Source organism: Amblyomma americanum, chromosome 9 (assembly GCF_052857255.1).
Source record: "Amblyomma americanum isolate KBUSLIRL-KWMA chromosome 9, ASM5285725v1, whole genome shotgun sequence".
NCBI classification, from domain to species: Eukaryota; Metazoa; Arthropoda; class Arachnida; order Ixodida; family Ixodidae; genus Amblyomma; species Amblyomma americanum.
Window position 1 is genome coordinate 152,026,858 of NC_135505.1, and position 26,454 is coordinate 152,053,311.

General features: G+C 46.0%; 1 protein-coding gene across 1 annotated transcript in view; it reads left to right on the forward strand.

Moving 5' to 3' along the window:
• The first annotated feature begins 3,010 nt into the window (after window positions 1–3,010).
• Window positions 3,011–26,454, forward strand: part of LOC144104895 (ADP-dependent glucokinase) — a 46,161-nt gene continuing 22,717 nt past the window's right edge. The window contains exons 1-2 of the mRNA XM_077638128.1: window positions 3,011–3,455; window positions 13,138–13,425. Coding sequence (XP_077494254.1) covers window positions 3,121–3,455; window positions 13,138–13,425 — 623 coding nt within the window. The 5' untranslated portion in view covers window positions 3,011–3,120. The remainder of the gene's footprint in view (window positions 3,456–13,137; window positions 13,426–26,454) is intronic.

Genomic DNA, 26,454 nt, shown 5'->3' on the forward strand with positions numbered 1-26,454 from the left:
CCAATACACTTTTTAAAGCATTGATTGCACTGTAGAATTATTAAAAACATAATGCCCGTTTCTAAAACCGTAAACGTTGCCACGAACTAGAAACTTAGCATAGACATTAAGCAGCTTTATCAAAAGGTGCCAAAAAACGCTCTCAGATTTCAAAACCGAAAGTGTTGGCTTTCATTTAGCAGCAGCGGAGGGTTATACAGTGTTGTTCGTTTTTATCGCTTGCACATTCAAAAATTTCCCCGCCTCAACCGCTTGCTCATTTTTGGTGAAACTGCACACAGAGCTTGCGTAATATGGTAACTTTTGTATCGTAGCAAGTTTGACAATGGTACTTACTTAGTTCAGGCGCACATGATGCGAAAACGTAAGCGTCTACGAGAGATCGGCGAGCCAAAACCCGCAGACGACGCTTTTTCGCTGAAGGGCGGCAGCGGCGCCATCTGTTTGCGGTAGCGGAAAGCGTCACGACTAGGCCGCCGAGGCGAGCGTTGCAAGGAGCGCGGGCTCGCCTCTTTAAATCAGTTGTTTTGATATTTTTCCGCTGAATTAGCCGAAAATGTTGTAAGCGCTTCAGTTGAAGCAGACGCAAATGCTGAACGGCATATTCAACGGGCCCGCGCTTCGCAGCACAGCGCTTCGCATTCGCAGCACGAATGGCAGACATAGCGAGAATGTTTTGCAGGTTTGATTGTAGAAACGTAGCATTGCTTCGTGTGCACAAGACTTGGAATCTATAGGCTGGTTCGCAGCAACGCGGTGTGCAGCGACTCCGCTCGCTACATTCAGTAGTAACACGTCACTTTCAGCAGACAGAGATGACAAGTTAAGCTAGCTAAACGAACAGATACGTACTACTCAATCAAAATTGCCGTTTGGGCGAGTTGGTTTTATATGTTTCCAATAGACCGGCGTGGAAACAGACAGGGACACGAGAAAAAAAAACACTGACGACAGGACGAGCGCTGTTTTTTTTTTCGTCCTGTCGTCAGTGTTTTTTCTTCTCGTGTCCCTGTCTGTTTCCACGCTGGTCTTTTCGAATCAAGTTTACCTACTCACCTAGGTGAAAAACGGCACTTCGGCCGTTGGCACCCTCAGCACGGATCTTGGGCTGGACCGCTTGTCAAGCAATTACACCCTCTTATTGATTTGCATGGTTTAATTCCTTGGCCTGTCGGCAAACTTACGCCGTGCACAAGGCGGGGCTCAATATCGGTGAATTCAACGCACAGCCGCAGTCTTGTAGCACGTCGCACACCGCGCCGGCGCCTCTACGTACATTCCTATACGGGTCGACATTTCCACAAAGTGTAACCTTTTCAGCGTTCCTACTCTTTTCTGTTTCGCGCAGTCCACGGCGTATCCACTCAGTCACACGGTGTTACGGGTCGTACAGAAATGATCGGCGGCGAGACGCTAAATACACTCACATTTCACACATAACAAGCTAGGTAAATGCTACGGCTGCTGCACGCGCGACCACCAACATGGCGAATGCCGCGACGGCCGCTAGCGCCCCTTGCGGATGACGTCAAGTGAATACCTCCTGTATGCTCCCGCAGGGAGCAAAGTTGCGCGACTGTTTTCCCCGCGCCACTCGTAACACTATTCGCGGAGCGGCGATCACGTGTTCACGCTGACGTATTTTGTTCCAAACCGTGTCTGCTCATGTCCAACACATGAGCGGGAGGGGGACAGCCGCTCCCATCTTGAACACAGCCTCCTTTGTTATCCGGCTGAGGGGGTATTGTGAAGCCCCCACTGGGAGGATGATGGGGTCCGATGTTCCCCGTCTTGAGCGCAGTCTGCTTTGTTATCCGACTGAAGGGGTATTGTGAAGCCCCCACAGAGATAAGGAGGGGTGCTTCTAAAGGGCCGTCTCGTGAGGCTCCTGCCACACGAGAAGCAGCTTTCCCGCAGAGCTTGGAACAAAATGGCGGACCTTCGCGCAGCTCTGCTCCCTGCGAGAGCATATTAAGACGACCAGGTTCAGTTTAGATATCTGAAAGCTTTGTCGATCGCTGTTCGATGTCGCTTTTTCATTTTTTTATAATTTCAACCTCTAATTATTTGTTTTAAACAGCGAGTATGTTCCTGAACACCTTACATTGCACCAAAAGCTCGAAAAGAGATATATGGCCCACTGAAATCTGAAAGCGTTTTGTAGGCTCCTTTTGATAATGCTGCCTGATCTCTATACCGAGCTACAGCGAGCCTACGTCGGCATGTAGAACCATAGCCTGCACGCGGCTTACCTTTCGGGATTGACACGCACCGATCTCTCAATGGTGGTGTACAATGATCCGATGTCGCAACACAAATAAACTAGTGAACATACCATGCTAACATATGCGCGGTGACTTCAATCTTTAACGTAACAGTCAAAGAGTTGTAGAAAATTGGGACCGGAAACAGCTGGCAGATTATATTTCTCGATCATGACTTCGGAACCGCACCTCATGTGCACGCATATTGCTGTAATACGTACGGCCGCAGTTACCAATATATTTAATGTGCAGCACGGTGAATGAATGAAATTTTCAGGGAACCTCACGGTCGTGGCGCAGCAATTAGCAGGGCCTCTCAGCCGGCTCTCGATCAGCACCGGATCCGAGACCGTGGAGAGAATTTTGTGGTAAGCTAGCTGATGCCGGATAATCAGTCTTTGCTTATCCGGGTCGTGGCTCCGGATCAGATCTTCCCACGTGGCAAGGTCTGGGATGCTTTGTGAATTAGCCTCGGGAGAATCCTGCCACTCCCGAATTAAGTGATTTTGCGAAGTCATTCTAGCTGTGACAGCTACTGCATGCAGAGCTTAGGCTCCCCAGTGTCTGTCTTCCGGATAGGTCACTCACTCCAAACGAGTGCAGGGTCTTGAGGAGGCTTCAGGTCAACAATGTACAGCGGTACTAAAATTCTCTATTAACGGTCGAACTGCCTGCTTTAACACGAATGGCAAAAAAGAAACCGAAACTGCCTCTTGCCGCACTATTTTCTGCTCGCGACGTCGTCGTGTTAGCATCACGTGATCCGACATGGCGGCCTGTGGCTGCTAGCTCCTCCAAATCTCGCTTATTTTTCCGCACCTAAAATTGGGCCCGACTCCCGCCATCTGCCCGCATCATGACGTCCAAGTGGACCGTCTCCGTAAGCACCCTGATATCCGCGCTAGTCATTTTCTACGCCGTATACTATAAGAAACAAGCCAACGATGTTCTGCGCGAGCGGCTGCAGCTAATACTCGACGGACTGTTGAAGGCGGAGAGGCAAGTCTCCGTTGCCCCCAAGACTCGCATCGCCATTGGTTTCGGCTCCTGTCAAGACTTGATCGTCCAAAGCTCCGAAGTGTTCGCCCACATAGAGCCGCCGGACGACCCGCAGCACATCGACGTCATCGACACAGAGCGCGATCTTCAGCGCGTCTTCGCCTACTACTTCCGCCACGGAGCTGCGGCTGAGTAAGTTTGTTGTTTGCCTCGTCCACTGCATTTCCATTGCCGCTGTGCCTCGGTCGGGATAAGGTGACAGCGCCGGCATGCCAAAACAAGCGTGTTGATACTCAGTTTACTTAAGAAAACACAGTTGGTGCTGGTTATTGACCTCTGTTTTCAGCTTGGAATTTGAAATCATTGGCTCGTGTGCTACGTGGACACTTGTTGTTGGCCGCGTACAAATGACGCATATCGTTTTTTTCTTTACATTCTAATCTGCACCGTCGGCCTTCGAAAGCTGAAAGCACCGTTGCAAACACTCCGAACTGAAGGCCGATGCAGCGTTTTCACAAACGGTCCCATTTCGACGTTTTGTGATCGGTCCGTATGTTTTGTGTCAGCGCCGGCGTGCTGTGGAGTTGGTCCACATCTAAATTGCAATGAAAGGGAGGTGTGTCGAAATGCCCCTCATGAAGGTGACATGCGTGCGCTTGTCTTTATCCTTATCGTTTCGACGGACGGGGTCAACCATTGTTTTCTGCGGGTTTGACGCCTGCTGGTTGGGGATGCACCTGTCGCGTTATCAGCGGTCAGTCAGTCCGGCCGTCGAGGCGGATCAGCACAAGGCCTGACGACCACAGTGCGTGGCGTCAGTTATCGCTGGAGTGGCGGTTGGTGTTATCAGCTTTTTGGCAGAGTAAAAGCTGTTCTCACCGCGCTTTCGTTGTTGGCGTTTTTTTTTTTTTTGCGCGTGGCGATAGGATGCAATCAATCCCCCAAGTTCACTGCATCGTCAGGTACGAGATTTATACGCATATTAACACTGCGGCTTAATTTAGATGCGGCGTGGGCAGTCATTGAAACATCATGCTACGCGAGATTTTTGCCACGGTTTTAATGGCATATTCCAGGCTAACGATGGAATCATCACAGTGTATCACTGACTTGCTGCTGGTTTTGATATGTGGACAAAATGCCATTTGATGGTCTGTAGCTGCATTTTTAATTGTTGCGCACAACAGCAGCAGTTGTGTTGTTCTGCTGGCCGCCCACAACGCGTGCCGGTCTTGGAGGTCGCTTTAGACTGTAAAAATACATGGATAACAGGTGCATGCTAGCGACAAGAGCAGTCAGTCACACTCCCCCCCGGCCTTTTCTTTCCGAATGGCATTCTATTGTGTGAAGAGGTCGGATAAAATTCAGCTGCTGATTGCAGCCATCTCACAAGCGAAGTGAGGCAAAAGATATGCCCAAGTTGAAGTATTTCAGCAGCTGCTACAACACCAGCTCTGAATCCTACCCCAGTTCCTGCTTTCCTTTGTTGGCATAGCCCTGCAAAAAAAAAAAAAGACGCACACTGATGCAAATTGTTTGCGTTCAGAAAAAGAGTTCTGGGTGCAGCTGCGGGCAAAGCATTATGCGTTTTTCCCTCAACCTTTGTTATACATGACCAGATTGTATCAGATACATTAAAGTGCTCTCGAATTAGTGACTTGGTGTACAGGGTGTTTTTGAATGGTGCACCTACCTCAGTGCTTGTGGTGCTGAGCATAATTCATGGCTGACGCGTTTCAGTAGAGGCGACTGTGCGATGTCGGTGCACGGGAAAAAAGCCCAGGTGGTCGAAATTTTCGGAGCCCTCCCATCCCTCGGAGCTCGTTTCTTGTATTAGAACTTTACACTCCATATATCATTGCAACCCTTGTCACACAGGCACCACAGAGGCCTATGAGAGTCATGTCCAAAGGTGTGCACCTGCACACACAGATATTGCACCTTTGCTGCTAAGGGCCTTGGAGACTAATGTGCCCATCTGAACCCTTTCAAGCCCAAAGGCATGGCCTTCGAGAATCTGCCATCCAACATCAAAAAGTAAAAGCAAAGAAAAAATCTAAGCAGCAACCTATGTTTGAAAATATCTGATGCATATTTTATTTATTAATTAATTTATTTATTATACCGTCAGGGCCACTATGGCATTATAGAGGGGAGTGGTTACAAAAAAGTGAAATAAATTTAACAAACTGGAGTTAATGAAACAGACAAGGTACAAACATGACTTCTACATATACATTGTTAGCCAAGGCGTTGTGGAGAAAATAAAGATACCACAATATAAAATGCATCCTAGTTATACAATGTTAGCCAGAACGTTCTTGAATAATTGATGATCGGTGATGGTGGCCGTCGAAGAAGAACGGTGATTCCACTCATTTGATGTGCGTGGTACGAATGACTAAAAAAAAATTTTTGTTCTGCAGAAAGGGATGCCAACCTTATGAATGTCGTCAAGTCTCGGCGATACATACTCAGGTGGTGAGATAAGTTTGGTACGAAACTGCGGGTGACAGAATAATTTGTGAAAAAGGCACAGACGAAAAATTTTGCGACGTGATGACAAGGATGATAAGTTAAGGCTAGATCTCATGGCACTGATACTTGCTGTTCTGGTATAGTTAGAAAGAATGAAGCGAGTAGAATTATTTTGAACCATTTCCAATGCCTGTGTTAGGTTTGTTTGACCTGGATCCCAAATTGACGCGGCGTATTCGAGCTTGGGCCGTATTAGATTTTTATAAAGGACTAATTTTAAAGAGGAAGGTGCTTTGGAAAGGTTGTCGTAAGTATCCGAGCATCCGGTGAGTGCTGGATGTTATATGCGTGATGTGAATGTTCCAAGTTAGATCAGAGGTGATGTGAAGGCCGAGATACTTGTAAGTAGTTACCGGATCTAACGGTGCTTTGTTAAGAGAATACACACGAAATTCGTTAGCGTTTCTTGACACCCGCATAAATTTGCATTTATTAACATTCAGTTCCATTAACCATAATTTACACCATGTAGAAACAGCATTAAGGTCTGATTGGAGCCTGGTTATGTCATCATCACAAGTTATTTCGGTGAAAATTACACAGTCATCAGCAAATAAGTGAATGTGTGAGGAGACGCAGGAAGGTAAGTCGTTAATATAAATGAGAAATAAAAGAGGCCCAAGCACAGAGCCTTGTGGTACACCCGATTGCACTGGACATTTCCTTGAGGTTACGTCATTAACTGAGACAAACTGTGAGCGGTTAGTAAGGAAAACCTCAAGCCAGTACAGAATTTTGGTATCAAGTTTTAGCTGATGCAGTTTGTAGATTAATAAACTATGACACACCTTATCAAATGCTTTTGAAAAATCTAAAAAGATTAAGTCAGGTACTGTGGAGTGATCAAGCATTAGGTGCAGTTTATGTGTGAACGATACTAGTTGGGTTTCACATGAGTATGTTTTGCGAAAGCCGTGCTGAAATTGTGAAAAAAAAAAATGAGTTCGCTTCTAAGAAGTTGGCAATCTGAGAAAAGAGAATATGTTCAAAAATTTTGCATGGTATACTGGTTAAAGAAATGGGCCGATAGTTAAGTGGGCAGTGTTTTGTACCTGATTTGTGAAGTGGAATCACCTTTTCAACCTTCCATTCAGCAGGCAGTGAACCTTTGTCAAGTGATTGCTGAAAAATCGTTGACAGTATAACAGAACAATATGGGTTATTGTTCTTCAGTAACTTTGGATTAACTAGGTCACAGCCTGGAGCAGATGAAAGTTTCAGTGATGTGATTACTTTTTCTACGCCAACTGGTTCAATGGGTAAATGGATAAAGTCATAAGAATGTGTAGTTGGATTAGTGGCATGGGCATGTTTCGAAAAGTTGCGTGTAAAAACTTCATTAAAGATGGATGCAGAATCGGCCAGCGGGATGACGTTTTCATCGTCATCGACAAGGGTTATTATGTTCTCATGCTTTGGGTTTATGGTGCGCCAAAACTTTTTCGTGTTAGTAGGTAGCATAGATGGCAATGTGTTTCTTAAGAATTTATCTTTTGCATCCTTAAGGGCTGTGATGTAGTCGTTAGATGCACGTTTGTAGGCTGCCCATTTTGCACTGTTAGCAGATGTTTTAGCTAATTTATATAAGCGTTTTTTTTCTGTTAGATAAGCGCTTGATGTGAGTGTTGTACCAGGGAGCATGACCGTTAGAGGAAAGAGTGTATGTAGGGATAAAATTTTCTGTTAATTCACTGGTTTTAGCAACAAACATGTCCCAGTTCGCTTGCACACTGCGGTCGTCGAAATCTGTGAGGAAAGTGTCAAGAAATATACACAGCTCTTTGTTAATGGAATCAAAATCTGCTTTCTTGTAGTTCCGAATGGTCTTGGTTTTCTTTCTGATTTTTGGCTTTGAAATATTTATGTTGAAATTAATAAGAGAATGGTCGCTCAGGGGAGGTAAATAACTAATGTTGGAAATAAATTCGCTCCGAGTTGTAAGCAGTAGGTCAAGAGTATCAGCATCTTGTGTGGTTCTGGTAGGCTGTGTTATGAGTTGACTGAAAGAGAATAATGCACACAAGTCGAGAAAATCTTTTGCCAATGTAGAAAAAGGGTGTATGATAATGGGTTCGTTATCCATGCGATGTTTGGAATATTGAAACCGCCAAGCAAAAACGGGCAAAAAAGGATGGCGTGTTAAGACGATGTTGATCGCATCTTGTAATTCGTCAGCAAAGGAGGCAGAGTGAGTAGGAGAACGATAGCATGCGCCAATAATTGTTTGAAAATTCATTTCAATTCTTTTATTGTGGGGTCGCAGCGATAAACAGAGAAGTGATGAGCAGTTAAAAAAATTTCGTGGTCATGAACATGCGCATGCAGCCAAGTTTCAGTAAGTACAATGATATCTGGGTTACAGGTGTCTATTGCAGAAGTGAACGAGTCGTGTTTGTTTTTAATGCTTCGAATGTTAGTAAACAGGACAGATACGGGGGATGAACGACTACCATTGCCCCTCGCGCCTCGCTGCGCACTGTCAGGGGATGAAGTGCACTGTTGCGCATCAACATGTATTGTTTGAGAGGAACATTCTGTTACGCTATCGTTCACATAGTCGTACATATACAGTTTCTTGTTCACGGATAATTTGTTGTAGCGCAGATGAAAGAAGGGTGTTCCCGGCAAACTCTTTGCAAAGGCTATCCATTTACTTCGAGCATGTCGGGTGGCAGATGAGTAGTCATCAGGTATTGCTATGTCTTGTCCTTTTAGTTCATTACGTATGGAAAACACTTTTTCATTTAATTTGTAGTGGCTGAATTTTGCAATGATGGGGCGGCATTTGTTAGGCAAGTACGAAACGAGACGATGAGCGCGTTCTATTGCCATATCAGGTAAGTTGACGTGAAGACTTGTTAGCATGTTGGCGATAAGGGATTCAGATTCCTCCCATGATTCCCGAGAATCAGGGAAACCGTGAAAAATTACATTATTTCTTTGCGATCTGTCCTCCAGGTCATTAAAGCGAGATTTCACAGAATCAAGCTGAGCGTTGCAGGATTCCAAAGATTTCTGGAAACCTGCAACCTGCTCTTCGAAGTCATCAAAACACTTTGTTTTTTCTTCAAGGACGCCAAGTCTTTCTTGGATGCAGCCAATCTTAGTTTTGATGTTGTTTTGGCTAGCCTTGATTGCTTTAACATCGGCAACCAATTCTGTTTGACACTTGGGGGACTGAACAAATCGCATTTGAATATCCTTGAGAAGTTTGAAAAGAACGGCCATCTGTTCCGAGGGTTCATCAGGTAATGTCAGTGTTTCAAGGTGAAATTCTGAGCGGGTGTTGGGTCTAGGATTGGATTCGATGTCGCCACAGCAAAGTAAGAGCACGGACATATGAAAACACTCGCAAATAATTTCAGAAAACACTTGTGGTCACGGGAGCAGCAACAAGAAGATATTAACGCTTCTCTTAGCGTACAAGGAAAAGGGCTTACACACCTGTGAAGTGCAGAGAGACGGAATGTAGGCCATGTTGCTGTTGCTACTCCGGTGCCCACTGAAGACGGTGTCGCACGGCCAGGAATTTAAATAGGCGCTGGGTGTCAACGTCATCGTAGGTGACGTATATGCGCCGTAGGATGGACGCATCTGTCTGGGTGGATTTAGCGGGGCGTAGATATCGGGACCGGCGGGGTGATTCGGCGATGCCACACAATCTGAACGGCTTGGTGAAGGGGCGGTAGCAAGCGCTGACCAGAGCAGAAAAGACGTCAGGAACGCCTGCGAAGTGCAGAGAGACGGAATGTAGGCCGTGTTGTTGTTGCTACTCCGGTTTGTCTTGTTTTTGCATTTTTTATGGGTGTTATGCTCAGATTTCAAGACAGCAAAATTATTGGAGCAACACAGAGTGCCCTTGGTGATGAATGCAATCAACAAGACCCGCTGCTGCTGATGAGAGTAGCTGTTGATAGTTATTTTAAGGAGGCAATAAAAATAAAAAAATGTCTCAGCCCAATGAAGAGGACACCTCGTGCACACCTGCAGGAAGGACTCTTTCACTTTTGGGCTGCAGCGCCTTTGGTGAAAAGAGGCACCTTTCCTAGAAAGGCCTCCAAGGAATGCTATGTGACAGGAATATTATTCGGTGCTGCTTAAATAGAATAATTTGAAAGCTTGTTACCTAACATGCACAAATGTGGTGAAGTGAAGTAGCGCTTTGCAGCTATTACATCATCTGTATTGTTATAGTGTCTGTATAATAGCATCTATTGTAGCAAAAAGATTAACACTTTAAATAAAATGAAGCAACATGTATATTAAGCAGCCAGACATGTATTTACATTAGTTTGCAGGTGTTTGTGTCATTTGTGATAAATCTAAATCTGAAGAACCTCTTTTAGCAGTTATTCTGTGGCATCAAATTTTTTTTTTTTTTGGCTGCTCAATAATAATTGGAATTTTTTTTTTTTGGCAGTGTAGTTTTAGCTCGGACATTCACTTTATCTGAATTGGGCCTTTTGCACTGGCACAGCCATGTACCATTCTGTTGCTTAACATTGTTGTTTCCAAGATAGTTTAAAGCAGCTCTGAAGTTTGAATTTCTGGAGCTTTCTTTTTTTACATGTTTTCCCCCACACACATAGGGAGGGAATAGGATGTGCCCTTGTAAACATTCCTCTACTCCAAGCACCCTGTATCATTAGTGGAAGTGGCACGCTCAATTTCAGCATGTTATTTTGCATAAAGTGTGGAACTTGCAGTAACAAATCATCGGTGAATTGGGATTTTTTTTAAACCTAACCCATTTTTTTACCTTGTGTTCATGTTCGTCTGCCCCAGTATATATGCGTACCTCTATCCACTGATTGCCTGCTCTGGATCCGGTGTCGTGCCCCGCCTCCCTTGCTGACTCGTTGACTCCTGTTGCCAAGCACGAGATGGTGGCTTTGTTTTCTGCCCTTACTAGCTGTGCTTGGGGGGAAGTGAAGTGCAAAAACAGTTTTGTAATAGCTTAGTCGACCTTAAAAAATCTGAGGCCCTCCACTACATTGTCTTCCATAGTGGTGGTGGTAGTGGTTTATTTAAAATAACATAAAAGGAAGGTAAAAGATTTTTGCTAGCCCGGCATCTGCTATCACATGCTGCGGCACCTGAGCTGGGGCAGTGGAAAGAAAGGATAGCAGGCAGGTGGGAGAAATGAAATAAAAGAGGTGAGGGGACAGAAGAAAGACATGGGGGGAGGTAAATAGTACACTACATAAAATAGATATACACTGCATAAAAACATTAAAAGTGAACACTATAAATGCAAAATAAATATACTATATACATTATTTACACAAACAGTCAAAAAGTCAGTTGTCTTCGCGGCGCGCGTGTGCTGATGACGGGAAACTCGGCAGTCAATGGTCACACGCGCGCCGCACTTTGCACGCAACAGCTGGTGTGGGGCGCCCAGCTGTTAGAGCGTCCGAGGTAGCACACACGAAGCGTCATGGCACAGTTCTGGGAAGTAAAATAGAATCTAAAATGTCCTGCCCATCTCTCTTGTAAACGACACTGTCAGTGCAGTATTTTCCAGCAGGGCTTTGCTCTTCACGGGGGATTCCTACTGAAGAAACCTTTAGTCATTTCCATGCTGACGCTTGACTAGACTACTGCATTCGATGCTGCGGGTTGCTGACTTCCTTCACAGCCAATGGCTGCCCAATCCTTGGGCAGTCGAGAGTGTGCTCTTTTCTGCCATCTTTTTCTTCTAATTCGTCCCTCATTTTTTTTCCTTCTTCATGCCCATGTATAAAATTGTGGGTGCTCCTTTTCTTTTCTTATACCCACTGGAGCCTGTAATTGCATTTGTGCCTGGATGTGCATGGGATGAGCACTGAGGGCAATTCTGCCCGATGTTTGTTCTTGATGAAAACCCATTCTACGGTTATTTGTGGGCATGTTGACATTTGTCTGGCTGCAGAACACGCATTTTATATCTGACAAAAATGCATTTTCCCGCTACTTGCTTCCAACTCATGATCAAAAAGGGCATGGCTCTGCAGCCTCGCCTGCTTTCCTCACCACTTATGGAAAAGGCCGCCTGTGTTGACCTTCGCAGTGTTGGCGGTAACGCGTTACTTTTTTCGGTAACTTGGTAACATACTCGTTACCATTTGGGAACTGTAACGGGTAACATACTTACGTTAACATTTTTGGTAACGTGAGGTGTCACGTTACTAGTTACTTTTTGTTCCAGTTGTCCCCCACTCCGCCCCCTTTTTTTAGAAAAAAAAAAGCGCAGAACACCTAAAGTGATGTTGAAAATAAACAAACCGGTGCTGTCGAAGACGTTTTTGCGGCTCGCACGCATGCCAGGAAACACCTGCCCTTCACGACGCACCCAACTAAAAAAAAAGACAGAATAGCCATAAAGCACAAAACACGTGCACGAACACGCATTCGCACTCTTGCCTTTGCCTAGCTCCCCTTCCCGAACCACACACACACAACGCTGTACAGGCCACCGTGGTGGCTCAGTTGTTATGGCACTCGGCTGCTGACCCGAAAGACGCGGGTTTGATCCCTGCCGCAGCGGTTGAATTTCGATGGAGACGAAATTCTAGAGGCCTGTGTACTGTGCGATGTCAGTGCACGTTAAAAAAACCCAGGTAGTCGAAATTTCCGGAGCCCTTCACTGCGGCGTCTCTCTCTCATAGCCAGAGTCGCTTTGGGACGTTAAACCCCATAAGAAAAAAAAAAACGCTCTGCAGAGCAGAAGCATGCCGAGCATTTTGGAACATTACATTTTTCAGAATTACTTGAAATTTGTTGAGAGTTTAGCGATGTTTTCTTTGTGAAGTGTCATTTTGTGTTATATGTCACATCCAGAAAATGGCTTCACCATGTGCCACAGAGTTAGAATTTTACACATGTAACTCTACAGGCAACTTTAGGTTACTCTAACAGTGCTAAGCTCCTGCACATTTGTGCAAAGTATTCTCGTTCAATCAGGATATCGCATAGAATGGTTGTTTGGGCTAGAAGTTTTATGTGAAATATGAGCTTTATAAAATTGTTATCGTGAGTTCTTAAGGCGAAGATGCACTAATTAAATTTATGGCCATGTAGTAACGGCAAAGTAACGTGTGGTACTTTTTGTCGGTAACGCATAACTTTTTTTAATAGGTAACATAGGGTGGTAACGCGTTCCTTTTTTCTTAATGTAACGAGTAATGTATTTAGTTACTTTTTTTCGGTAACGTTTACAACACTGGACCTTCGTGACATTTTAACAGCACAGTTTTTAGTGAAAGTAGTGTCTTTGTCATACAGAGTTTAGTTCGTGCTCACCATCTCTTCAAAAAATGTGTTCCTGCATTAAAAGTCATTCGTCACTGCACAGGCGCTATGTGTCAAATGCGACTCTCTTCGCCGAGCTGGTCAAGGTGGCGAAGAGTGCCAACAGTGCAGAGTACCACATCGGGGGAAACGCACCACTCATGGCCCGGCGATTCGCCCTTGAGGGCTGCGAGGTGCTGCTGGGCGCACACATGTCACAGAAATTGCGCGCTGAGCTGCCAGAGGGCATCACGGTAGCGGGCCCGGAGGTGGCCGACGACGACATCCACCTGCTACTAGAGTACCCAGCCGGCGAGCGATGGGGTCACCTTCACTCACCACGGGCCAACAGGTAGGCAGACAGCATATCGTTTTACACGTTCTCATTTCTGGGTCCTTCAGCAGGATGGTAAAGCTGGGCCGCTTCATGCAGACTAAACGCGTGGTGTACAGTATCATAGGAAGACGTTGCACGAAAAATGCTGTTGCATCTGCACATTTTTTTTCTAACCCAGTGCCCACTGACTCCGGAGTTCTAAAACTTGGTTACCCTTGAGTTCCTCAGAGTGCTTTAACAACGATAGCTGTAAATGGCACCAACCCCTGGATCCTTAGCTGTCGTCACAACAAAGGAGTGTGAGGGGAGAAGGGGTACTTTAGCCAATAACAAAGGACGGCATGGGTGCAGGGGAATGAACCTGGTGCTTTATTCCATGCTAGACTTATAGGCAAGGAGGGTGACCTCTCCCAGCGAAGCTGATTGTGTGCGCATGTCCCAACGATGATTCAGCTACCGATACAGCACTGTGCAGCGTCGCTTCCTTTTGCTGACATTGTTTTCATTTCGCATGTAACAGTGTAGCTGCAGTTGCTGGGTTCCCCAAGCATCTAAGCCCGTGCCTGCCTCTACTCCCACCTTTCTTTCACACCCAATTTATTTTGGGACTGACCACACTGATCTGTGACAGAAGCAAGATGCAGTGACTTTGCTCTCGCCGACTGGGGTTAAGCTGGTGTTACGCCCCATAGAAATAGATGTAAACAAGAGTTTTGAAGTAAGTTTTCTGATTTCACAGTCAACCTACAAGGCCGCCCATTCATGAGCAAAACCTGAGTACGTCTTAGAATGGAACATGAAGGTATGAAAGGTCATTTGAAAGGTATTTTTAAAACTCTGCGGTACATGTGCATGGGTTTGCTTTCCCACTGGGGATATAGGGAGGGAACACGACCCAAAGAAACACATGGAATTTTCCGAAATTTTTTTCTTGTTTTGCAGTGTGCCGATAGAGGTGGCCGTTCGTTGGCAGTTGGCGAGTTCTTTGAACGAGAGAGTGACAAAGTATGCTGTGTCATTTCGAAGCTATCTGTTTAAAATGTGATGATAGATATGTGCTGTGAAGCTGGGCAATACCAACAGCAGGCACTTTATCACCTGGGTGTCTCTCTGAATCGCTCAGGCTTCTCGTGGAGTCTGACATGTTGCCACTACCTTTGCTCACTAACACAGTCGTTCAAGTTGGGCAGGCTAGATAGCTGTACATGAAAAGTGGTTCTCAAACGGCACAATAAGCTAGCTAACAAAAGCAGCAGACCATACGCCATGCAGCAGATGACGGTGCAGATGACACCCCCCATGAGTGCCCTGCTTGTTTGTGAAGCCAGAGCTATGTGTCTGCGTGCCCTCTGTTGTGCTTCACGTGAGCAGGGAATTTCCAATCATGACAGGGTCCATTGCTTCTTCCCTATTTTTGCAAAAAGCCTGTGGACAAAGTCTGCTATGCCGAGTGCAATTGATGAGAGCATGTTGGATTGTTTAGATTTTTGCCTCGGCAGTAATGCTGATGAGCTATGGAATAAGTTTAAAACACTGTGCGCTCACTGCCTTGAAAACTTTGCCTTTTAAAATAAAAAAATCTCGCAAAGCCTCTCTCTGGTTCATGCGTCAAGTCCTGCAGTTGAAAAGAAAAGTAAAATGTTTGAAACGAGCAGGCTCCATTATTCAGTCTTTTCAACCAACTCTTAGTGCAGCTGTGAGCTCTGCTAAATGTCATTATTTTGAAAATAAACTGCCGAATTTCATTCAAACTTCAGCTGAAAAAATTTGGAACCACAAAGAGAAAACCTACTGACCGAATAATGCATTGTGTCACGCCCCTCACAGTTTAACCACTACTTCCACAGTGTCTTCGCTAATGCAAGTGGTGAACCTTGTTGTGCTATGCCGTCTAATATGAAAGCAAGACCTGGCATTGTTGAATTACTCTTAAATCTGAAAACCAAAGAGTAGCCAGGCCCTGATAAAATTCCCAACGCTTTCTTGCGCCAGTATGCTAAAAAGCTTCTTGAGTTTCTGGTTGTCATTTTTCGCACATTTTTGTCATCAGCTGTCATTCCTTCAGAGTGGAAAAGTGCACTTGTTGTTCCTGTTCTTAAGAAGGGGGACGCCTCACTGATATCGCATTATTGTCCCATTTCTCTCACTGTTGCAATTTGCTGGAGCACATCATCGCCAAGTACATCATCGGTTTTCTTGACAACAAAATCCTTTCCAACGTTCAACACGGGTTTAGGAAGGCCTATTCTACGATAACACAACTAACATCGGTTGTTCTTAGTTTCCAATCTGTATTTGATAAACCCAGCCAGGTTGATATTATTTTAGTAAAGCATTTCACCTCGTCTCCCATTCTAAATTAATTGACAAGCTTAAACAAGTCGGTCTTCCTAACTTTATAGTTAACTGTTTCAGCTTACTTATCTAACCGAGAGCAGTTTGTTAGTATTGATGGTCATTATTCAACTAGCCTTCCTGTCTCTTGTGGTGTCCCCCAAGGAAGCGTCTTTAGTCCTGTGTTTTTAGGCGGAAAATCTCCAAGCGCCGACCAATCGTTAGAAAGATGACGTTTCGGCCCCGGCTTACGGGGGCCTTGTTCACAATCTGAACATACCCGACCATGAACATACCCGACCAGACGGGTTTCCGTCGAGCCCTGGATTTCTTCGTGTTGTAAAAACAACACGAATACAGTCAAGCCCGCATATATCGAACTCGCAAAAAAAAAAAAAACGGAATTAGTTCGATATATCGTGTAATTCGATATAGAACGTTTAAAGAAATTGACAATGTACAAAACGCACTTCATCAAGAAGTGTTCTTTAATTCCTAAAGACATGTACTGCGTGCATATTAGCGCGAGAAATAGTAGCCGATCGTCTTCTGCTTTTTCGCTTTCAAAGAATTGTTTAGCATGCACTTTTCAATGTTGTCGAGTGACTGGGAACAGCCGAGTCCACAGCATTCTATGGACGTGCAGTGGCGATGAACAACGCTCAGCGCATGAAGTGCTTCAGAACATGTGGGCGGATTGGAACTCGTTGGGTCCTCGCAGTTATCATCGCTGGCGAGATCCCTGGCCAGATCGGCAACAATATCTTCGTCAGCGAGCTCTCCGGTAGTCGCAACATCGTCGTCAACGGAGACAAAGTCTGTAGCTGCAGTCCCATCACAAACGGCACCTGGGAACTCGTGACAGCTGTGTTAACAAATCGTCAAGTTCCTCGAGTGGTTCATCGATGTCGAGGGGTTCATCGCAACTTTCAGTTGAGCTGGCGCCAGCTTCACCGGAAGCAGAGAGTCCACAGTGACGGAAACAGTTTCTAATTGGTTGTTTTTTGACGTCGTTTCACGATGCATTCAACATCGTTATTGCGCCTAGGAGGTCAATTTTCAACTCCCGGCCAGTGCGGAGATTTAGCAATAATCGTTGCGCAAGGCGCTTTCTGTAGCCTGCCTTCAGTGCACGAATGACACCTTGATCCAAAGGCTGCAGCACCGACGTTGTGTTCGGTGGCAGGAAGCGAAGCTCTATGTTGCTGACGCTGACCTTACAATGGTGAGCAGAACAATTATCAACAAGTAAGCAGGCCTTTTTGCCTTTGCTTACCAGGTCGTCGTCCCAGGACTTCAGCCACTTGCCAAAAACTCCGCTTGTCATCCAAGCTTTTCCGTTGGACACGTAGGTCACCGGAAGAGAGAGTGCATTCTTCAGGCACCGCGGCGATTTGCTCTTGCCAATCACAAGTGATCGAAGCTTGCTCGATCCATCGACGTTGGTGGCGAGCAACACCGATATTCACGCTTTAACTTTCCCGCCGTGGGACTTATCATCACGACACGCCAGCGTTTTGTTGGGCAGCATTTACCAGAACAAGGCTGTCTCATCGGCATTAAATATATCGCGGGGATGATATCTTGCTGTGATGTCGCTCCAATTTCCGTCAAACCATTTCTGCACGCTGCTGACGTCCACCGCGCGGCTTTCACCGGTGACACCCCAGCCGACAATGCTGTGGCGCTCTTTGAAGCGCTGCAGCCAACCTGAACCGCCTTTGAAGTCGGGTCTGTTCAGCATGAAAGCGAGATCCTTCGCTTTCTGCTCAATTATGGGGCCAAAAACAGGGATGTTCCGTGACCTGACATCAAGGAACCACTTGTACACTGCTGCCTCCACGTCTTCATATGCAGCCGTGCGTACGCGGCGGGCGCCGGTAGCACCAGGCCTCTTGTCCGCCTTAGCCCTAATGTCGGTCTTATTTTTCAAGACCGTACTCAGCGTGCTTCTTGGGATGCTGTATGCTGCAGCGACATCAGACTTCTTTTCTCCAAGTGCAACTCTTTTGATAATCTCTATCTTTGCGGATTTTGTCAAGTTCTGCCGTTTCACGGCAGCCATCTCGTTAAACACAGGGGACGCGCACTATGTTCCGAGGACGCGACTTGAACTGAACTGTGTGCAGGAGCATGTGCCACGTGGCTGTGACAGAGCGAGAGATGGGTCGAACCACTTTTTCTATGGGGTGGCTGTCTGAGAGAGGGAGAGCCGCGTCACACACACGCAGTTGGGCTAAACCACTTTGGGAGGGGGGTGTCGGCAGCTGGCCCGGCTGCCGCGCGGGAAAGCCAACTTCTCGGGAAATTTTGCAGTGTTGAAGTTCGTTATATCGCGTGCGGCTGCTATTTTTGCTCGATTTAACCGTACTTTTTCCTGTATGTTCTCATTGTAACATTACGGTGTTCAGAAATTGTTCGATGTACGGGGTAATTCGATATAAACGAGTTCGATATAGTCGGGTTCGACAGTATATGTGAATGGCATTGATTAAGTAGTCACTCATCCCGTTCAAATCTGGCTGTTTGCAGATGACTGTGCTCTCTTTAATGTAATTACTTGTTGTGAAGACCAAGTCTTACTCAAATTAAACCTTAAGAATACTTTCGATTAGTGTAATCAGTGGGACATGAAACTTAACACTCAGAAAACTCCGCCACGACAGCTCGAGCTTTAATTATGAACAAAGGCGCATGTAGTGAATGCGCACCTTTCATATATTAACTCTTACTAACCAGATGTTGCCATGCTTCCGCTGCGCGTATCTTGGCCTAACAGAGCTAGGCCATCATCAATTTTTTTTTACAACACCCAGTACACAAACATAGGGGAACAGGCAGACTTATTGAGGGAGCACATTGCTACAGTTTCAAGTTCCTCACACTGTAGCCAGTCATTTCTAAAATACAAAAGCATAGCCAAAAAACACAGGCTCCCAACAAGTGGAGGTGTGAATGAAAAATACAATTGTCTAATTACACTCTAAGAAATAAATAAAGTACTGTATGCCGGCAAAACTACTCCAGGACACGACCAGATACACTACGAAATGCTTGCCCATCTTTCCCAGCCTGCCATGGAGGCACTCTTGAATTTTTTAACAAAATATTCACAGAAGGAAAAATACCTAAGGAGTGGAAGAAAGCTGTCATAGCGCCACTCCTGAAACCTGGGAAACCACCAACTTCCCTAGGTAGCTATAGGCCAATAGCTCTTACAAGCTGTCTCGCCAAATCTTTTGAAAGTGTTCTAAATATAACTTTTGTCTTTGAAACTCACAAACTTCTTGACATCCATCAATGCAGTTTTAAGAAGGGATGCTAAACAACTGACCATATAGTTCGCCTCGAAAATACAATCATAGAGGCTTTTATACATAAACAACACTGTATTGAAGTCGAGAGTGTGACGGAATCCCGTCTGGCCGGGGGGATACATTTCAAAACAAAGAGACGCCGACCAGTAAAACGAAAAAATTGTATTGACGTTTCGGCGCCCAGAACGGGGGCCTTGTTCACAATGGAAACACACCAAGAGGGTTCGTCCTTTTTAAAAGCTATAGTAATCGCCGTAAAGATCGCGCGTAAATCGGGTTAAGATTGCCCTCGTTACGATTAAGCGTGTGAGCCGTTGTCTGTATCACCAGGGACTCGAGATGAAGCCGTGATGCTGTCAGTTTCTCTTTTTCGATGATTCTTGCTTTTTCCCAATCTATTCTGTGATTTGCCGTCACCGCGTGCTCTGCCAAGGCGTTATTGCGGGTATCTTCTTTCTGCACATCACGAGCATGTTGCTGTAGGCGCTTCTTGTAACTTCCGGTTTCGCCGATGTAAACACCGTTGCAATCTGCACAAGGGATGGCGTAGACAACTCCTGGGAACTTCTCTTTTGGCAACTGATCTTTGACGTTCATCAGTTGTTGTCGCATTTTTTTGACAGGGACATGGGCAACCTGCACGTCATACTCTCGTAATACACGGGCGAGGCACTCACTTGTTTTCGGCACATAAGGAATAGCCGCACGTTTTTTGGGCGGAAGAGGGGCGTCCGGATGACGAGGCCGTGACAGCCGTCGTTCTGTGGACCTGATGAAATGGCTTGGGTAACCACAGCTAGTGAGATCTTTTCGTACCCTTGACGCGTCCGCAGCGGCGTCAGTGGTGTTTGTGCATATCTTCTTGGCCCGCTGCATTAAACTGCTCACAACGGCTCTTTTTTGGGCGGCAGGATGGACGGAACTGAAATGTAGGTAGCGGCCTGTATGTGTAGCCTTTCTATACACGCTAAACGACAACTTCTGGCCTTTCCTTGAGACGAGGACGTCCAGAAAAGGCAGACTGCCGTCCACCTCTTCTTCCAACGTAAACTGAATGGCGTCTTCCTGGCTGTTCAGGTGTGTCAGAAACTGGCTCACCGCGTCCTTGTGCAGAATGCAAAAGCAGTCGTCGATGTAACGGAAGAAGACCTTGGGGGCAGGGTGAAAGGAGGTTAACGCGCGTCGCTCCAATGACTCCATGGTGAGGTTAGCGGCCGTCACCGAAACAGAAGCACCCATGGGGGTCCCATGGACTTGCTTGTAGTAGTTTCCCCTAAAAACAAAGTAGGTATTGCTCAGGCAGAAAGCAAGCAGCCGGCGCAGGTCCCGTGCTTCTATTGGCGATCTTTCCGGTAGAGAGGCATCGCTATCGAGCGCAGCGGTGCATACGTCGACAGCAAGGTCAGTCGGTACACTCGTGAACAGGGACTTCACGTCGAAAGACACCATCAATTCACTGTCTTCGATCAGGGTGTTGCGGGTCTTCTCAACAAAGTCGTATGAGTTGCGAACGTGGCAAGTCCCATGGCCAACAAGCGGGGAAAGAACACGGTGCAAGAATTTGGAGAGGCTGTGCAGAGGGGAGCGGGTAAAATCCACGATAGGTCGCATTGAAACTCCTGGTTTATGTATCTTTGGCAAGCCATAAAACGCTGGCGCGGAACCATTGTGGCATAGTAACTTGTAGTAGAGCGGTTTTTGGCTCGGCGGGACGAACTGAAATACGTCGGCGAGAAGCTTCTGAAGTTCCCTCTCCAACTTGAGTGTAGGGTCCTTCTTGAGGCGGACGTACGTGTCACCGTCTTCCAGGAGAGACAGTATCTTGCGGTCATAGTCAGACTTGTCCAAAAGGACTGTCGCGTTGCCTTTGTCTGCTGGCAAAATTACAATATCTTTGTTGTCACGGAGGCTCTTCATAGCGGATTGTTCCTCGCGAGACAAAGCAGAACGGGAAGGCCCGCGATGAATGGCGTTGAGAACGCCCACCACCCGTGTGCGGGCCTCTTCTCGGCGAGTGTTCTCAACTTGGCTGATCGCATTTTCCACAGCGCATACCAACTTCTTCCTATTCGGTGCAGCTCCTAGGTTGAAATTCAACCCCAAATTCAGAACAGCCTCTTCAGCCCAACCGAGCTGAAGAGGCTGTTCTGAATTTGGGGTTGAATTTCAACCTAGGAGCTGCACCGAATAGGAAGAAGTTGGTATGCGCTGTGGAAAATGCGATCAGCCAAGTTGAGAACACTCGCCGAGAAGAGGCCCGCACACGGGTGGTGGGCGTTCTCAACGCCATTCATCGCGGGCCTTCCCGTTCTGCTTTGTCTCGCGAGGAACAATCCGCTATGAAGAGCCTCCGTGACAACAAAGATATTGTAATTTTGCCAGCAGACAAAGGCAACGCGACAGTCCTTTTGGACAAGTCTGACTATGACCGCAAGATACTGTCTCTCCTGGAAGACGGTGACACGTACGTCCGCCTCAAGAAGGACCCTACACTCAAGTTGGAGAGGGAACTTCAGAAGCTTCTCGCCGACGTATTTCAGTTCGTCCCGCCGAGCCAAAAACCGCTCTACTACAAGTTACTATGCCACAATGGTTCCGCGCCAGCGTTTTATGGCTTGCCAAAGATACATAAACCAGGAGTTTCAATGCGACCTATCGTGGATTTTACCCGCTCCCCTCTGCACAGCCTCTCCAAATTCTTGCACCGTGTTCTTTCCCCGCTTGTTGGCCATGGGACTTGCCACGTTTGCAACTCATACGACTTTGTTGAGAAGACCCGCAACACCCTGATCGAAGACAGTGAATTGATGGTGTCTTTCGACGTGAAGTCCCTGTTCACGAGTGTACCGACTGACCTTGCTGTCGACGTATGCACCGCTGCGCTCGATAGCGATGCCTCTCTACCGGAAAGATCGCCAATAGAAGCACGGGACCTGCGCCGGCTGCTTGCTTTCTGCCTGAGCAATACCTACTTTGTTTTTAGGGGAAACTACTACAAGCAAGTCCATGGGACCCCCATGGGTGCTTCTGTTTCGGTGACGGCCGCTAACCTCACCATGGAGTCATTGGAGCGACGCGCGTTAACCTCCTTTCACCCTGCCCCCAAGGTCTTCTTCCGTTACATCGACGACTGCTTTTGCATTCTGCACAAGGACGCGGTGAGCCAGTTTCTGACACACCTGAACAGCCAGGAAGACGCCATTCAGTTTACGTTGGAAGAAGAGGTGGACGGCAGTCTGCCTTTTCTGGACGTCCTCGTCTCAAGGAAAGGCCAGAAGTTGTCGTTTAGCGTGTATAGAAAGGCTACACATACAGGCCGCTACCTACATTTCAGTTCCGTCCATCCTGCCGCCCAAAAAAGAGCCGTTGTGAGCAGTTTAATGCAGCGGGCCAAGAAGATATGCACAAACACCACTGACGCCGCTGCGGACGCGTCAAGGGTACGAAAAGATCTCACTAGCTGTGGTTACCCAAGCCATTTCATCAGGTCCACAGAACGACGGCTGTCACGGCCTCGTCATCCGGACGCCCCTCTTCCGCCCAAAAAACGTGCGGCTATTCCTTATGTGCCGAAAACAAGTGAGTGCCTCGCCCGTGTATTACGAGAGTATGACGTGCAGGTTGCCCATGTCCCTGTCAAAAAAATGCGACAACAACTGATGAACGTCAAAGATCAGTTGCCAAAAGAGAAGTTCCCAGGAGTTGTCTACGCCATCCCTTGTGCAGATTGCAACGGTGTTTACATCGGCGAAACCGGAAGTTACAAGAAGCGCCTACAGCAACATGCTCGTGATGTGCAGAAAGAAGATACCCGCAATAACGCCTTGGCAGAGCACGCGGTGACGGCAAATCACAGAATAGATTGGGAAAAAGCAAGAATCATCGAAAAAGAGAAACTGACAACATCACGGCTTCATCTCGAGTCCCTGGTGATACAGACAACGGCTCACACGCTTAATCGTAACGAGGGCAATCTTAACCCGATTTACGCGCGATCTTTACGGCGATTACTATAGTTTTTAAAAAGGACGAACCCTCTTGGTGTGTTTCCATTGTGAACAAGGCCCCCGTTCTGGGCGCCGAAACGTCAATACAATTTTTTCGTTTTACTGGTCGGCGTCTCTTTGTTTTGAAACAACACTGTATTGCTGTTTTTTTTTTTTTATCTGGAGAAATCGTACGACACAACGTGGGAATTTGGGATTCTTCGCGACCTTGCAGAACTTGACATCCGCGGCAGGATGTTGCACTGCCTAAATTATTTCCTACCGAACTGCTCATTTCAAGCACGCCTGGGATCAACCCTTTCCAGGAACTTCATTCAAGAGAACGGGCTTCCTCAGGGGTGTATTTTAAGCACAGCACTGTTTATTGTAAAGGTGAATTCCATTAACAAAATAATCCCAAAATCCATGATGTATTCACGATGACCTTCAAATAGCTTGTACATCCTCCAATGAAGCAACATGCGAGAGACTAACACAGCTAACAATAAACAAACTAGAGACATGGGCAGACAAAAATGGATTCCAGTTCTACACGCAGTAAACGGTGGGCGTGCTGTTCTCACTAAAACGCGGTCAACAATGCTTTACCTTTGACACCACCAACCTTATCGACTTTGTGTTTCAAATTTTTTTTTGCAGCGTTTTTTGCATCTGTGTTGCATTGTATCACCCCTCCTGCTAGGGCCCAGAAGGGCCTGCAGTATTCTGTAAATAGATAATAAATAAAAGTGACAAAGCCAAGGCATGCGGGGTTCCTGAGCACACTGTTAAAGCCACGGGGATTTCCAGAGACTTAAAAAGGAAAATCTCTGTACTAAATTTTTTGATGTACATGGCCGCTGATCAGTCCTAATCCTGTTAGGTTGACTTGGACATGCACCTTTGCTCTATTGCATGTTACAATAGATCACTGTTGTTTTAGCTGTCATTCTTTCGCATTGCAGTAGCTAGCTTCTGTGGCATTGCCTGGTTCTGAAACAGTGTTTCCCCTATCAGTTCTTTACAGAAACACCTCTAGCTCACCTTGGCATGCAAGGCTCATGCCCTGTCAGCTTATTAACATCAGTTTGTCTGTCAAACCGCACTTAGCATTTATGCCACCTCGAAGCATCACTTAAAAAGGGTTTGGTTTCCAGAAGATCATTAGTTTGATGCATAATTTAAAGAGATGCTGGAGACAACTTTGTACAATTATTTGCTCTCAGTAAAAAGCACTTATTTATTCAATACTGCAGGCCAAAATATGGCTTGCACGTGGTAACGCTTGACATTGCACTGGACTGCAGGAATGAAGCAGTCGTGTAAGCACAGAAGAAGAAGCAGCAGCGAAGCAAAACATCAGAGCAAATGAACGTACTGAGGAAACTTTTAAGCTGCTTGAAGTGCATTTTCAGTTCCAAAAACAGTAGCGGGTAGATTGTTACAGTCGGTTCAGGATTTTAAGCAAAAAAACGAATGTTTGAAGCTGTTAGTACCAGCAAACAAAGGAGTTAACTTATGCAGATAGTGCTTCCTTGTGATTCTGGTCGATTATTGCTGAAAGTATGGTGAAGGGTTGAGGCAAAGCTGGCGGGGATACAAATTGAAAGTAGTTTTATTCTGGCTAGCTTTCTTCTGCACGATTCTAAGGTCTTGATGCTGTTCTGTGTCATTAGTTCAGATGCAGAATCAAGCCACTTGTTGCGATTATATGTGATATAAAACAAACTGGAAGTCTTTGTATTTTCTCTAGTTTTTTACTTAGTGTAAGGATATTAAACTTGGCATGCATATTCTAGACGACATCTGATCGATGTGTTATAAGCCGACAATTTAACGATGAGAAGAGACGACTTAACTCCATGTCTTAGTAAACCTAGCTTTCATTCAATTTTAACGATGTAGGTGACCTACTCAAGCGATTAGTGGTTGTTACTCCCAGGTATGGGAAACTGTCCGTCTGACATATCAGGGAGTGCTGTACAATGGAGTGATTTAGCGTAATTTGTAATGTGCATAAAGGCAGTTTCATCATCATGTCCCAGCAGTCCCACCTGTTGGGAATGGCATCAAGACTAGCGTTAAGTACATCCTCATCTTTGGTCGACTGAATAGACTTGGAAAGCATACGGCCGTCTGCAAATTGGCTCTTCATGGCCATATTAATGTTTTTTAAAGGCATTTTTTGTGGGGAATATGGGTTGAAAAAATGTAACACTTTTCATTCCCACCGCCACTCTATTCAAAGTTGTGATGTCAAGCCTAAAAGCAGTTTTTAATTAAAATTTCTGTTTGATTCATACTTGAATCTTAAGAGGGCAGCGCAAAATCAACATGGAGAAGAAGAAAGCCCACAAGTCTATGTTCAGTGTTGATTTTGTGCTGCCCTCTTATGATCCAAAAGTAGCGATGCCACCCTTGCACCAAGTGCACCAAACTGTGCCAAACCAGATGTGTTGTGCCATCCTGATAAAGACTTGGAATATTTTGCCAAACTGCTCGAAAATCTCTGCTTTTGAGTTGGGCGGTGCCGTGCACTGGCTACCCAGGCCGACCTAGCGTTAGTTCTCATAGCCGTTTCAGAGTGTTTAGGCCTATTGAAGCCCAAACTTGAGGGTCATGTGATGTTCTTTCCTTATGGCCTCAAGTTTGGAGTAAACGGACTTCCAAAAGCAAACGTGTCGCAACACAGGCTTCCATGGTGCACATTGTATGCCATATGTGTGAGCCACCTACGGTCCTGCAAAATTTTGGCATGGGTTTTTGAGTCCCTGCCTGTTTCTCTTTCTTAGAAAACACGAGCAGGATATGCATCGAGGTGGAAGCCAGTCAACATCTGCAGACTTGCATGTCTTTATAATGTACCTTTTGTTGGCATGATTCTGAGTGGCAGGTCTGGTATGGGTCTAACATTCAAAAGTTGCATTTTATTTTGAGGCAAATATTATTTGGTGGTATAATTCGTATGCACAGATATGTTGATTTCTGCGTATGCGGCACATCGCTGAGCGCTGATAAGCAACTTGTGGGAAGGGCCCCTGCTGACGCTGTGCACGGGTATGGCAGAGCACAATCAAATTTCTGCATCAAATAAATGAAGCTTATGTTTGCAAAAATCTCAAGGGCAGCATGGCCGATGGCAAAAATGGCTGCTAGGTACACCTCCACTGTACACTGAGAGCCATGCAGGTTTAGCGGAACCCAGTTAGAATAAATTTGTGATTGGTGTGTGTAGCTCGTGGGATATCTATAGTCCGATATAAATGAAGGCAGAAGCGGAAAATCCCTCTCGGAGGAGGCCCTCCAGCCAACTGCGTCGGCCGATTCTCATGACGCCATAGTTAATGCCTTTGTACTTGATAGACTAGTATTGAAGGGGAATTAACCGCGTCCTCATGAAAATCATT